The 14,731-nt window shown below is 38.3% G+C and overlaps 1 protein-coding gene across 1 annotated transcript in view; it reads left to right on the top strand.

Annotated features, from left to right (window-relative positions):
- The window catches only part of TUB (TUB bipartite transcription factor), a 155,712-nt gene that overhangs the window by 125,532 nt on the left and 15,449 nt on the right, over positions 1–14,731 (top strand). The window contains exon 4 of the mRNA XM_075712646.1: positions 3,244–3,381. Within this exon, the coding sequence (XP_075568761.1) occupies positions 3,244–3,381 (138 nt within the window). The remainder of the gene's footprint in view (positions 1–3,243; positions 3,382–14,731) is intronic.

Raw genomic sequence — 14,731 nt, 5'->3', positions numbered from 1 at the left:
TGAGAAGGGAAATTCTTGTCAGACTGTTACTTAGTGATCCAAAGATGTAGCAGAGGGTAGAGGGGAGGACATTTGATCCCCTGACGACATGTTTCAGGATAACCATTGCCTCTATGAATTACTCAATTATCCCTTCATCTCTGCAAAGACAGACTAGAAGGAGTGCTGGTTCAGTAAGTTCAAAGCTTCACATGCTAATGACCGGCTGCAGAGTGAGTACAGACGGTATTAGAAATGGTTGTTCTTACAACTCTTCAGGCAGGAGAAAGCACTGGAAAGAGAACACTTTTTATTTTTTTACTTTGCTCCGCATCTAAATCTGTTGGACCCACTGAGCAAGGCAGGTCCACTGATCTCTCTCTGTAGGTTGGCAGGCTTCAGAAATAGCCCATTGCCCACTCTTCTGCAAGGATCAAACTCTCAACTGGCCCTATTGACAGGAACTGCTGTGCCTCATAAATGTCACTTCCCAGCACACTTCAGTGGGCAGCACTGACACGTGAGGTATTTGGGCAGGTTAGTGCTTATGGGCAGGAGAAGACCTGTGCTTAACTGCGAGTATGTAGCCAAGTCCCCTGGAAGTCGGTGCTGTCCTAAACTGGATTTGTACAGTCAGTTGTAAAACTACATAATTTCTTTGATATCTGCAGTCACAAGAGAAAACATTAATGAGCAGATGAGACTTAGCCAAAGTTTGCTATTTGCTGAATAGCTAATAGCTATGAATAAGATGGTGGGGTTTTGTAGTAGAGATGGTATTTTGGGATTTGATTTGGATTTATTTTAGAGGTAGTGCTTTAAATGTAATGTTAAAGCTCAGAAAAGCATCCTTCAGAAACAGGAAATTCTGTGCCAATTCCTTGCACAAACTCAGCTGCAGTATCTGCACATTTATGGTTTAAATCTTATTTTGCGGCCTCCATCACTTATGTCTGAAAGTCCTCTTTACCATAGACAGCAGTGATAGTATACGCTCAGAAGGGCTGCTGGACTGAAGTCTTGTTCTCTGCCTTATGGAGTAAAGCAATGGCAATACTTCCTGCTCTGTCCTTTGGAGCTCCGCCACTGCATTTACAATCAGATATCTCTTGCTGAAAGTTATGAGACAAAAGTAATTCAAAAAGCTTCAGGCTTTTACTTGTTAGATCAAAGGATGGCTGACAAGGTAGTGAAGATAAGTAACTTTTCAATTAACAACGTCAGAATGTTTCATCCTTTGCTGATTAATCTTTGCTTTGGACCAAGTGAACGATGCTTAATCTGAGTGAATGAATGTGGCCATATTTAAAAGGATTTAGAGAACTGTCTGGTCGTTTAATATAGGTAATTTTTAAAGTACTGGATTTAATTATAATGTGGATTACCATCTTTAAAACATTTAAAAGAACACACCCTAGTTCTTAAAGAGAGACTGAGCTACAAATACAGGACAAATTGCTGGCTTGGCAAATCACACGTATATAGAGACTGTGGAGCAGGGACTCTTTGGTTCCCTACTTAGTCTGAGGCTGCCGTGCCCATGGAAATAGGACCCAGTGTACTGCCTTTTATGTGCCATTTTGGCCTGTGTCCTGTGCACTCACTCCTTTGGTTATGTCTTACTAATTTCCAGTGCTCCTTTACAGTCAGCAAAGGGACTGCAATCTTGTGATTAGTGTATGATAAAGACAGGAATGAAGAGTTGGGCAGTGGCAAGCTGTTTCTTCGGGCTTTTAGTCACTCCTCTACTAATTTAATGTATATCGTCTATAAAACTTGAACTCTTGCTCTGCATAATGAGAAAAGGACTGTGTGTTTATTGAGTGCCTCAGATGCTCATCGTGTTGTGAATGTAATGCTATTCATAACAAGATTGCTGTGCTGGGGAGGGTAGCTGTGAGTTTGTAAGCTACGGTTTACACAGACATGGCTAAATCTGTTTCATCTTACTCCTCTGAGAATCTCCTTGGTGTTTCTATTGCTATTCATGCACATGAAGGATTTGGTGAACAGGAAAGCTGCCTCACAGACCAGAAGCCTAGGGAGAATTTCCCCCTTCAAAGACAGATTACTGGCAGTCCACATGTTGTTGAGCATCATTTGGTCTTTTGGGGGTTTATGAAGTTTGTTGGCATATTTTAAAAGTAATTTTATGGGCAAGCAGTTCTTTCCACTAAGGTTCCTTAGTGGACTTTTTTTATCCTTTTAAAGAAAGTACTTTAGTTTTGGGAAAAAGAAAGGGGAGGTGGGAGACCCCAAGTGCCAGGGTGATACTCCTCTGAGATAAAACACTATCACCACATGAAGCCAGTGGGGCTCAGCAATTAACAGTGACCAGCAGCTGGCTCCAAAATCTCTTAGTGCCCACCTACAGGTTGTTTTGTTTGGGGTGTAAAGTTTGATGATTCCTTTATGTATTTCACAAAGGTAATTGCTTTTATGCCTTTGTAAACCCAATGTTATTTCACTTCAAGGCTTGGCCTGGCCAGAAGAGAGAGTTACTCTGTGTGTTGCTTTCACAGATTCAAATATTGACCTCAAAGTGTGTCATGAAAATCATAAAGCCTCTTTTTACTTTGAAAACAACTAGCATTGCATGAATTATGCTGACATTCACCGTTTATGCCATGCATATTATGTTGAGATTTGTAAGGAATTAATTAATTTGTGTATGTTACAAAGTAGGAGGAGTTTTAATTTCAGCTTGGGTATAGTTTCACCATAACATGCATGGCCATTCTACTCACCATACTGTGATACATACAATTGTGCAAGATGTGTTTGGAAAATAACCTTCTGATGATTCCTTGTTTACGGGGTTAGGATGTAGCTTTAAGCATATGCACTACGAAGTCTAAATAAAATTTTTCTGCCTTCATGCGGCCACTGTTGATGATCAGTCTGGCAGAGCTTTTACTCTGAGGAAAAGTGCTTCCTACAATAGCTCAGCAACACATTAATTTTCTGATGTCACTTTTGGCCTGAAAGTTAGGAGCTGATATATTATTGGAAAGAGGGAAAAAAAGTTAGGAAATACATCCCAGCTAACCTAACGCTTTCAGGTTTTTACTGTAGCTTTGCAAATTCTGGTTTCTTTGACTCTCCTCTCTGCATGAATTGTCTGAAATGCCAAACAAACTCTGTTATGTCTGTTCTTTTATGCCTTCACATTGAGAGTTCTCAATTCATTCTCTTGTGTCTCTCTCTGTTTCTCTCTTCTCTCTCTCTGTTTTTCTTTTTGGTGGGTACCCTGAATCTCTCAAGCAGTGCAGGAGGCCGAACAGGAAGATGTAAAGGTGGTAGTGGATGCCCAAGCTCCGAAACCAACTAAAAAAACCAAGGCAGCAGCTGCGAGCTGTCAGACTGGCAGCACCAGAAAAGAGAAAAAAGGGAAACACAAAGGTTAGCTGCATGCGGCTGAATGTTACATGTTGAATTGACTGCCAAATACTTCTTTTTCTTTTTTTTTTTATTTCTTTGAATTTCTGAAAATTGCCTAAAAGTAATTTCTTGACATTTTGATGAGATTGGAAGATGTGAGTGACTTGGTCTTGTCTCAGCATGTACAACCTCAGAGTGAAGGAGGGCTAAAATTTGTAAACTGAGTCTTTTCCAAAGGAGTGTTTGTTCAAACTGCAGAGGAGGAAAAAAGTAGTGATGGAAAGATGCTGGTGTTTTCCTGCAGTGTTAAAGAAATGAGAACCATCTTACACCAATGTGGTTTTTTAGACTATCTGCTTGTAATGTAATTTGGAGAAACAGCCTTAAATTGCAGTCATTTCTGTCCAGCCTCTTACTGAGGTTTAAACTATACAAATTAGAGGTTAAGTGGGCATTTTGAAAATCAATTCAACAAAACTGAGATAACATCCTCAGAGGGGTTCTTCAAGTTGTTATGTCAGTGTTACTGTACCCCACCTGGTCGACATATGGGAGGTGTTTGTATGAAAAATTTTCTGCAATGGCTTTCGGTAAGATTAGGTAGACAAAAAAAATACACTATTGATAATGACAAAAGGGTATGTAGAAATGTCATTGCCATTATTAGATTTACTATTTGAGCTAATAGACTAGATGGAAGAAGTAACGAGCTACGTTAGAGGTATTCAAATTTTATATATATACACACACACTCGCAAAAGAGGTTTTTTGAACCACATACAGTTTCTTTTTATTTGATGGCGAATGACTAATGACATTAATAAATACTTTTCCAATAATTCACAGTTCTTGGATAAGGCCACTGTAATGCTATCCTGCCTGGACTGTACTGTATTCCTGTCTTGTGTATGTCCAACAGTCTCCCCATGATTGCTTAAGTAAGAAAATAGTGTATATCCTTGACAAGTCTAAAGATAGCAATGACTCATAAGGGTAATTATTGAGGTCAGAGTATTGGAGCTTATCTACAGGGATTTTGGAGGACTCGAGCCTACCTTATCAAGATTCTTTACACATCCTTTACATATCGCACTTAATTCTTGAGATCTGAATCTACAGCGTCTCTATGTCTGTAGTCGCTCTGGCTGCAAAGAAAGCCCTAGGTTAGACAGGCTTTAGAGTCTAGCCCTCAGGTAGAGACTTTATTCATATATTTGAAAAAAAGATGGTGTGTGTCAATACCTAGGCTTAAAATAGTAAGTAAAAGTCAAAGGTAAAATTAACCGAATGTAAAAATTGTTGGTGAAATAAGTGAGCAGGAAGCTAACGTTTCTCAATTTAATGTAAAAAGTAATGCCACTCCAGCATAGTAATACAGATGCCAGATTTTATTTTGAACTACATCTTGCTGAAGAGTAAAAATTCTTTTACTAATTTAAAAGAAAACCTGTTTTAGGCTGTAACTGAGCATTGTGCAGGCTAATACTTGAATCGTGGTTACTGCATAATCTTGAGGCTCTGTTTCATCTCATATAATGCCTGTTTTGCCTTTATGGGGTGTCTATGTCTGTACTATGTTCAGAACTTAAGATATTGTGCTGGTCAGTTACAGTAAGTTTGATTGGACAAATCTGCATTGTATAACACCAATGTGTGTATACATTCACACGTTTTTTAGGCAGTTTTCTGATGAGCTCTTGGCCAAAATATTCCGTGAACAAAATCCTAGCTGCAGGCCTAGTGAGGCACATAGCAAGAAACAGTATATCGTTTGAGCGTGTGATTTCCAGGGCTATTCTGCAGACGCTGTCCACGTGCACGCTGGATAGCTCGCTGTCAACTCACCTGCTAGATGTGGACAAGTTACTCCATTAGCAGTGTGTGCTTACTATGAAAGAGTTGCACAGTGTTTTATTATCTCACAGCAGGTTCACCTAGTATTTTTCTCATATGCCAATAATATTTTTATTCATTTTCTGAAACATTCCCCAAAAAGGCAAATGTTGGCATATTTTAGCAGAAGCAAGTTGTGTTAGTAAAAGTAATGTCACTTTATGTAGACTGAGAACTTTTGCATGCTGATACTGCTCTGTGTGTTGGAAACTAATATTGTTAGCTATAGAAACCTCTGCTTCTGCTGCAATTCTTATTGCTCATCCTGCTATGCTATGTGTGGTCTGCCCTGGCCTTCAGCATTTGCCCATCTGTTGCATCTTATGTATGTTTCCATAGAGTGGAGGTGTTATTCATCAGTCCTACTAAAGAAAATTTTGAGTACCTCCTCTCCTGAAGTTTATGTTGATGATTGGTAACACATCTCACGTAACAAATATCGCTGTCAGTTAAAGTATGTTCGGAGCATACATGTAGCACCTTCTCATCCAGCTCATCTACTTTTTCTGCACACTGGTATTTAACTGTTTATTCATGTATAATTTCACCCTTGGAATCATATCTAGATTACCTTTAATAGTGTTGTAAACTTGGAGTGTTTGCAGGGGTCCAGTCTTGCATCCTTATCGAAGCTGCAAAATGTTTTGTAACTGGATGAAAAAGTAAAACGGAATGTGACTTTAAAATTCCAGAGGGATTTTACTGATCAGTCCACTACAGACATGGCTCGTATGTGTTACTTAGGAATGAAGAAACTGCAAGTGGTAGCAGAACCCTGTAGTGCAACTTGTGTCAATTTTTCAGTTACTTTTAGGAGCAAGTGTGAGTCTTAAAAGATTTTGTAATATATTGAATGGATTTGCTAATAACTTCAGATCTAACTAATGAAAATGGATGAAGGTTAAATGGTTTTATACCATTTTGTGGCATAAGAGATTTTGTTGGAGGAAGTTCATTGGTAATTAGACCAAATCTTGGAAGTTTTAGGTTCTGCTTTTAGCTTTGCAACTGCTTCAGGTTTTGTCTCTGCTCTGACTACTCTGACTGTAATCTTTGTATGTCCTGTAAACGAGCAGGATGAATGCTGAGGGGTGAATGCACTTTACATGCTATAATAGCATTTTGAAGGTTTCTGTTAGTATTTAGCTATAGTAAGCATTACCTTTCTAAGCATAGCCAAGTTCTTTGTGCTTTAAGAAAAAACAACCTTTAGACCAGACTCTATGAATAATAAGCTAATTCAGAGCAAAAATTGTTGAATTATACATGAATAGCTCCTGAAGCTGTAGTGTAATGATTGTACTCTGGTCTTTGATGTGTAATGCTTTTTTAAGTGGCTCAAAGTATGATGAAACTATGATCAGAACAATGTGCTAAAGACAAATGCGAAGGAAATAATAGGTTTAATGAGGTTACGCTGACAGAAGGCAAGAAAAGGAATGTGGCTAATTGCTCATGTAGAGCTGATTGTGCCTCTCAAGTTAGGGGTCAGTACATTTTGTAATTCTGTGATGGGTAGTATGGGATTCAGCAATTTTTTCTAAATCTGTGATTGTTACTGGTATTTCATTCTTAATGGCAGTATCCAGTATATACTGTGCCTATTTTTAAAAAGAAACATCATTTTTTGTGGGACAAATCCTGCAAATGCAGTAAATTGATGACATTTTGTAGTAGCTTAGTTCATTAAACTGGTATTTCTGAAAGCTTTGGTCTCCCAGTTTATTGTTTGACATAATATTAAGTATTGAAAAAACCCCAAAATGTAACAAATGAATATGTAAAATGGTTGTCTTTCCAGTGGAGACAGTGGATCAAATTCTGGTTTAACTTGTGATGCTAGTAAGGGGTGATTAAGGATATTAGTGATCCTGGTGTACAGTACTGCTAGATGGTTCAGCAGAAAAATAATGCAAACAAGTGAAAACAGTTGCAGTAGGAACCTATGAAAAGTAGGCACCCTGCATAGTATTACAAATACAAAACCAGAGCATCTTTAGGTATCAAATGCCTTGATGATTCTTTAAAAATTGAGATTCCTGGAAGTATTACAGGTACATAGTGGTGTGGGTTTTTTTGTTTGGTTGGGTTTTTTTCCCCCAGTATAGGTTTGTGAAGAAATTAATAAATATACCGCATAAAGTGCTTTTGTGGCTTTGTGCAATGAATGGGGCAAAAACAAATCAGGAAGATAAAATAGAACCCTTAAAAAACCCCAGAAAACCATGCAAAGCCAGGAGTTAATTCAAAGTGAAATCTGATATGAAAATTCAGGAATCATTCTGTGAAAAGTTGTTGGTGGTGGTTTGTTGGTTGGTTTTGGGTTTTTTTCCTAGCACTCTTGCACATATAGCATGTAAGTACATTCTAGGAAAATCGTGCTTTGCACTGCTCTGGTTCACTCACTGCCATGGGCAATGTAAATGAAGATTTTTGTCACTGAAATCAGGAATCTGGATGTGTTTAAAATGTTCAAATAAACAATACCTTCCCAGCAATTTTTCTCTTAGGTTGTACATTAAATGTATATAGTATGCTGGGTATTCCCCGCTGTCTTTATGAGAGTCAGAAAGCAGATGAGCTGCTCTGACACACAGCACTTTTTCTGCCAGGATGGCTATTTTATGTTTTGATTTGGTTTGCTTCTTCCGTGTTTCTTTTCTCTCTTTCACGCCTGTCTGTCTGTTTTGATTTGTGCATCCTGTCCCATTTTTATATGTAACAAGCAACTACATTAATGCTGGCTGACAAAGAAAGCAGCACCATTTGTTGGATAAGAAGCATTTCTCACTGTAACACTTCCTTTCTGACGGGGGGAGGGAAGTTCATGTAGAGTAGATTTATCTCAGCTTCCCTGGGCGTTAAAGAGAAAGGGTAGGAGGAACAATAAGTGAGTTTCCACCAAGAAAAGCCCTGTTATTTCTAGATCTGACAACCCTTTCAGGCTGTGCTTTGGCAACGCATAAACTTTATTGTGAAGAAGTCATTTTGCCTCCTCAGGATAAAGATTTATGAAAGAACAGTTCCTGCTGCAGTTTTCTAGATTTCATCAAAGTGTGTAGAGCTTGGTGCTCAAGCACTTGCTTTTGGTGACCTGATCTGCTGTTAGCAATAGTCCTTCTTTTGATGGACGTTTGGACTAAATCGCCTCCAGAGGTCCTTTCCTAAAAAAATTTCTATTTGCCCCCTTTCCCTATAAATAAATCCCTTTGTGCTTTTGCAGTTACTTGAGCCCGTATCAGTGGATACGCAACCCCTATGAGAACAGGCATATGCTGGGAAATGTCTTACAAAATATTGACAGCTACAATATACTTAAGGTTATTCAGTCCTTAAAAAACAGACAAAAAAATGCTTTTGACCCCTTTAAACATTCTGCTTTTTCAGTAAATTCCTGTTGAGGAGAGCTTCACCCAAGAGTGAGATATAGATAGATAGATATAGAGAAATATATATACAGATATATTTTATTTTTTTTAAAACAATGGAGTTCTAAATTTCTAGAAGATGTAATTTCATGGTATTTCATTCTAGCCATTTTATTAGAGCTTCCTTTCTGGCCATTTTATTAGAGCTTCCTAAGCAATCATTCTGAGAAAGAACCTTTTTCACTTACTGATTTGTGCAATACTACTTTCTTGTACCACTGTTCTGGAAGTAAATGTTATTATACTCAGTGGTCACACTTTGTGATAAAAGCAGATTTAAAAAAAATATAATCAACTCTTGTTTTGTCTTTTTAATTTAAAATGTAGGTCACTTGAGACACTAAAACCAGAAGCAGGGTTTGCTTTAAGCCATGTTCTTTAAAGGACAGAAACTCTATTTGTTCTAGTGTCAGTCCAATAAGAACAGATTTCTCTGAGGACAGAATCCCTGTCTTTGACCTCGGAGCAGGCCAGCTGGCCTTTGAAGGGTTATGTTGGAGGGAGAACTGCTCTGCAGTGTTCTTTAAGAGCAACTGCAATTGCAGCATTGCTGCGGGCTGCACCCTTGAGTGTTATCCATGTGGATATGAATTCTGCATCAGACCAGTGGCTTATCTAACCTGGTATAGAATCATAGAATCATTTAGGTTGGAAAAGACCTTTAAGATCATCCAGTCCAACCATTAACCTACACTACCAAGTCTACTCTAAGCCAATCAAGGGTAGACTAGACTAAACCATGTCCCGAAGTGCCACATCTACCCATTATTTGAACACTTCCAGGGATCTTGCCTTTGAAGGCACATTTAAAAAAAAAAAGAAAATTTTCTAGTGTGCCTGCATTTGCTGTCAGCATGTTTGTAGAGAAAGGACATACTTGTTGTAGGACCCTTGCTGTATGTAACAGAGGTCAGAAAATGTGGCTTGAGATTTTCTCTTCCAGACACCTCCTGCCTGACCTCGGTCAACAATTTGGATCTGACCTGCAAAGGGCTTAAACATATTCTTAAAACTTAGTCTGTGAGCACTATGTCTGACTTCATATGTTGAATTTGTGTCTTAAATGCTTTATAAAATGAGAACAAGAATTTTTGTATCCTGCAGTTCCTCATTTGTAACGTAGGGACAGAAATACTTGTTTTCTATGCTATATTCCTTTCCTGATACATAATCTCGTTTGCCATTCAGCCACTGAGCTCAATTAGTTCTCTCTGATGTATGATACTTTTCTTCCTAGTTTCTTTCTTAGTTTGCAAATGTCCTATGAAGAAATTCTTAATTTATTATAATAGTTATTTTCAAATAATTTAGAAATCTGTCTTTTCATGGTGTCCTAGGTGCAGTAAAGACTCTCTGTAAATAATCAGTTAATCATTCTTTTCTGTACTTGCAAGTTAGTGTAAAAGAACCAAGAGGAAATAACATCTGCTGAAAAACTTTTCACAGCAAAATGTTCGCATGTATAAATACATGCAGAGAGGAACATGATGTGTATAAATACAATTAGATTATTTTCCTGCAAGATCCAGTTACTGAGGATTCATGTAGTTTATGGTCAAATACCTAAATAATGTTTTGGAGAGCTGACTCACTATGCTTATGTCTGTATTTTGCTGCTGGGTGGTTGGTCACATATTTCATCTGTAACTAATTTTTTCAAGACTGCCATTGTGCATTGTGCCCTATTGTCAGATAGCAAAATCTTTCCTCACGTTTGGTCTCGTGCTCGTCTGTAAGTGGTGGCCACATATATCAGCTGCCCCTCTGAACTTTGCCTGGTCATACATAGCTTAGTAGTATGTAGTCTTTTCCTCCCATTTGATCTTTTCCCCCTACCCCTGCGCCCCCTAAAAATTTTAAATACTCTTTCTTGATTATCTCTTGAGCAATGCAATAATCAAAATTGTGGTTCTGGCCTATCCTCTTTAATTTTCTTAGTCTGCTGTAATATTATAGTGTCATTAGACTGTGATGACTTTGAGAATTTTTCTGATGGGGTGTCTTAGAAATGCTTACTTTCTCTCCAGTTTTGAGAGGAAGTTCCACTTGGACCTATTCTGTTACAGATTCCGGATTAGGCAGGACTATTCAACAGACTGATCTAAGCCTTGTGTTCAGCATGACTATATCCTTAGTTTCCTGCTTGCAAATAGCATTAGGAAGTGTATTTCTTTTCTGCAAAATCATTTTGAAGATTGTAAAGCTGAAATAAAAATGCATGAGGCTCAAATGAATACCCAGAACTGCACTTGTAATGCTGTACTAGTGCTGTTCTGGGGAAAGAAAACCCACCCCAAAACAACCTCTAGATCTGTAGGGCCAAGGAGGAGGGGTATACTTCAGGATCTGTAGCCTCCATCCCATGTAGCCTGTATTTGCTTAGTTTGTCAGAAAGTAAGCTGATAACTACATCTAGTAGAACTGAGATGGCTCATCTATATTCATTTTAGCATCTATCTTTAGAACATATCAAAATGGTTGGAAACTGTTCAGCAGAAAGCTGCTGGGGATGTAGGATAGGGAAATGTATGGCTGGTGACCCTCCCGTAAAGAGATTTCCTTTAATTGCTGGATTGGAACAATAAAACAAGGTCTCAGCTTCATATCCTTGAAGTGTATTGTCATTACTAAATCCAGTGAGACTGAATGGATTTTGGGTTGTTGGTCCATCCTTTAGAAGCTGAAGTTTCAAACAGGCATAATGTGGTATCATAAAATGCACAAAAACTTAGATTTGTTTGTCGTACGTCATAAACACTAAGCAAAATTTTGCCACTTTATTCCTTTCCCAAGGCTTTCAGTAGCAGTTGTCTTCTTTATTTTTCCCATACCTTTTCTCTCTCCCCTCATCCAGACCTGAATCTTGTGATTTTTTTTTTTTTTTTTTTTTTTTTTTTTTGGTGTGGATAGTTAACATTTTGTGTGTTTAAAGTAAAAGAAAAAAAAAAATTCCTATCTAAAAATCCCTTACCTGAGATCAAAGTTAAGTGCATGTCCACCTAATGTATTTTTTAATTTCTTAGAATTTAGATGAATTCAGGTTATAAAAACATAATACGTGGTAGTTTAGATTACCAGCTTTTAAGACCATGGTACTATTTATAAATATTGTCTAGAAGATTTTAGGTACTAACAGAATACAGGCATTGATAAATAGTAGTTTATAGGATGGAAATGCCAGTGAATGCCAACTTTCTGTTGCATTTTTTTCATTATCTCTCTATTTTCATTTCTGGTACCTCTGGATTTCACCTGAGACATGACCATGTCAAAGTTTACCAGAAGGCCTTAGTTCAAGGGACTAGTATTCTGGGGGTTGTTTCAGTCTTCCTCTTTCCTCCCTGCCCTCCTTCACAGCTACCTCTCAAAAATTCTTTTTCTTGTTAGCAGGTATTCAAGGACATCTCTATCAGATTTTTTTCTACCTGATTTTTGGGAAAACCTGTAGAAAATGCTGACTGTAGCAATAAAGACTTTCTTTTTGGCACAGCCCGCTCAGCTTCTTTGCCTCTTTTGACCCTGTCCTTAAACTGGGAAACTTATAGACATGAATGGTTTGTTTTATTGCACAGTGAACCATCCTTCCAGTGAGTGGGTGAAAAGGAGTCAGCAAGGCAAAGAAAGTGAGAACATAGGGAGAGACCCACCTTGAGCATCACGATTATGCAAGCTTGGAAGTGTTTTCAGATGTTGGCTAGGTGATGGTAAAGCTGTCTTTTGAACTATGACTTACAAAGATGCACTTATATCTCATGATATAGAAAAAAGAAATGTGTATGTATGCTTGCATTTAATACCATTTTACACATGGATATATAGCTACAAAGATGTGCGCACACACACAAATATTAAATAGTTAATGCTGCATTTGCCACGAACCATCCACAGTATTCTAATGCAGCAGAGGTTCTTTTTTTTTTCCTCTCTGTCTGGCTACATCTTCCGTTCCCTTAAATGGGGTCACCAGTGGAACCATTCTTAATGCTTAATAATACACTCTACCAGTGATGCACTCTTCAGAATAGTGAAATTGATTTTTCTTCTCTAAAAGTGTGACCTGCCAGTGTAGCCTTTGTCCTAATGCCTAATAATAATACGTGATGTTCCTCACAGCACGGGATGTGAGTGCAGATGTTCTGCAGGCATCAGAAAAAAGCAGGCTCTCTGCAATGTCTAATGCTGTCGAAGGCATTTAATTTGCTGCAGATCAATGTGTACTTTGAAGAATAATAATTAAGGTGTTTTGTTCCTTTTGAAATGGGTTCTCAAAATTAGGTTTGTATCATCCAAAGCTTGATAAGGGGCTAGATAGATATGCATGAGGTATGAGCATCATGTTAAATTCATGGGTGCTTAACACTTTTAAAATTCAGAGTATTAAGGTAAGAACCTAACTTTAGGCAGCCACTTTAATGATAATAGTTAGTATGGTTAAAGCTGTTAAAAATACCACAGTGGATCTGAGCAGCTAGCTACCTGTCTGTTCTACAGCACCTTTGCTGAAGTGCTTATCCTGAGATAACTTTTAAGAAAAATGCTATTCTGTTCACTGCCATGTTATACCTGCAACGTAGGAAATGATACTGTTCATTCTGCATCACACAGAGCTTCTGTCTGAAATTGTCATCCTACCAAGAAGAGAGAAACATTTCCATAGACTTCACTTAGTCCTTCAAGGTTGGATGGACAGATCGTTTACTTGTTGTTAGTTGTTGTTAGTTTTACTGTAAGTAAATCAGAATTTACAGGGTTGGTGCAGAAATTGCCAGATAAGGGTCTGTGTGATGCAGATGAGTCAATAATTCCTTGTGGTCTTGAACTCTGTGAATTTAATACTTCTGCAGTGTTGGACGGCATCTTACTAGGTAGTTGCACAGCCAGTGCCATTCCTGAGGGTGTGGACGACTCTCTTTTCCACTTCCGCTTCGTGTTGCAGTGGCAGTGACAGCAAGTATGGCAAAGTACAGTTAAGCATGCTAAATGTATAATCCAGTTGTCTTTTAATGCAAGTTGACAGCTGCTGGCAAGGTGGGTTGAAATGGTGTTCTTGGAGACTTGTGCTACAGATCACAGTCTGAAAAAATCCCAATCCCTACAGCTCCTCCTTACAGGATGTATTCAGCTCTGTTTGCTGTAAGAAGCACCATATTCTTTTACTGAACTAGCTCTTTGTAATGCTTGCTAGTTCTCCACAATGTTGCTTGCTTATTAACAAAAATTTCAGAACAGCAACAGTATACAGGCTTATGTTATTTACTATATGTGTACATGATAATATTACCATTTTTATTGGTGCAAAAGCGCATTTTTATGTAGCTAATTTAGTGATATATATGAGCACTAAGTCTTAACTAAGAGCTGAAGTACATTTGCAATCTGATGTTTTAACTTGCTGTCCTGAAGAAATAAATGAAGTTAGCTTGTGATAAGAACACCCCCCCACTCCCCCACACCCCGTATTTTCATTTTTCTGTCTTCAGACGCAATTTGTAGCTGTAAGGAGTTAAATAGTTTCTTTCTGGCTGTCATCAGAAGCCACAGAATCACAGCATGGCTCAGGCTGGAAGGCACCTCTGGGGACTGTCTAGTCCCATGCCCCTGCTCTGAGCAGGTTGCCCAGGACTGTGCCCTGTTGGGATTTGAGCATCTTGGAGAGTATGTATTATCTTCTTTAGAGTTTCACTCTGATGTTTTAACTGTATAGCAATTTACTAACTCAGTATGCGTATTTAGTCTTGTTAATGTGCTGCTCTTCCTGTTGTATACACTACTAGATCTACTTGGTGAATTTGCCAGGTTTCTGAAACTTTGAAGCATCGTTTCATAATAGCAGTGTTGCTTATTAGCTGATATTGGCATAATCTGGGACTCAGGCTTATCTGTTTCTGGACCAGTTGTGTGTCCTTATGAAAGCTGCATCTGTTTTCTTTGTCGGTCCTCTCCAGTGAATTTCTTTTCTGTTTTGTTTTCAGTGTTTCTGGTGCATGGATGGGTGTGCTTTGGGGGTGAGGAGGGCAACAGTGAAATCCTGATCACCTCTCGGAGATTCT

The sequence above is a fragment of the Pelecanus crispus genome, chromosome 6 (assembly GCF_030463565.1).
Source record: "Pelecanus crispus isolate bPelCri1 chromosome 6, bPelCri1.pri, whole genome shotgun sequence".
Classification (NCBI taxonomy): domain Eukaryota; kingdom Metazoa; phylum Chordata; class Aves; order Pelecaniformes; family Pelecanidae; genus Pelecanus; species Pelecanus crispus.
This window is presented reverse-complemented; position numbering and strand designations above follow the sequence as displayed.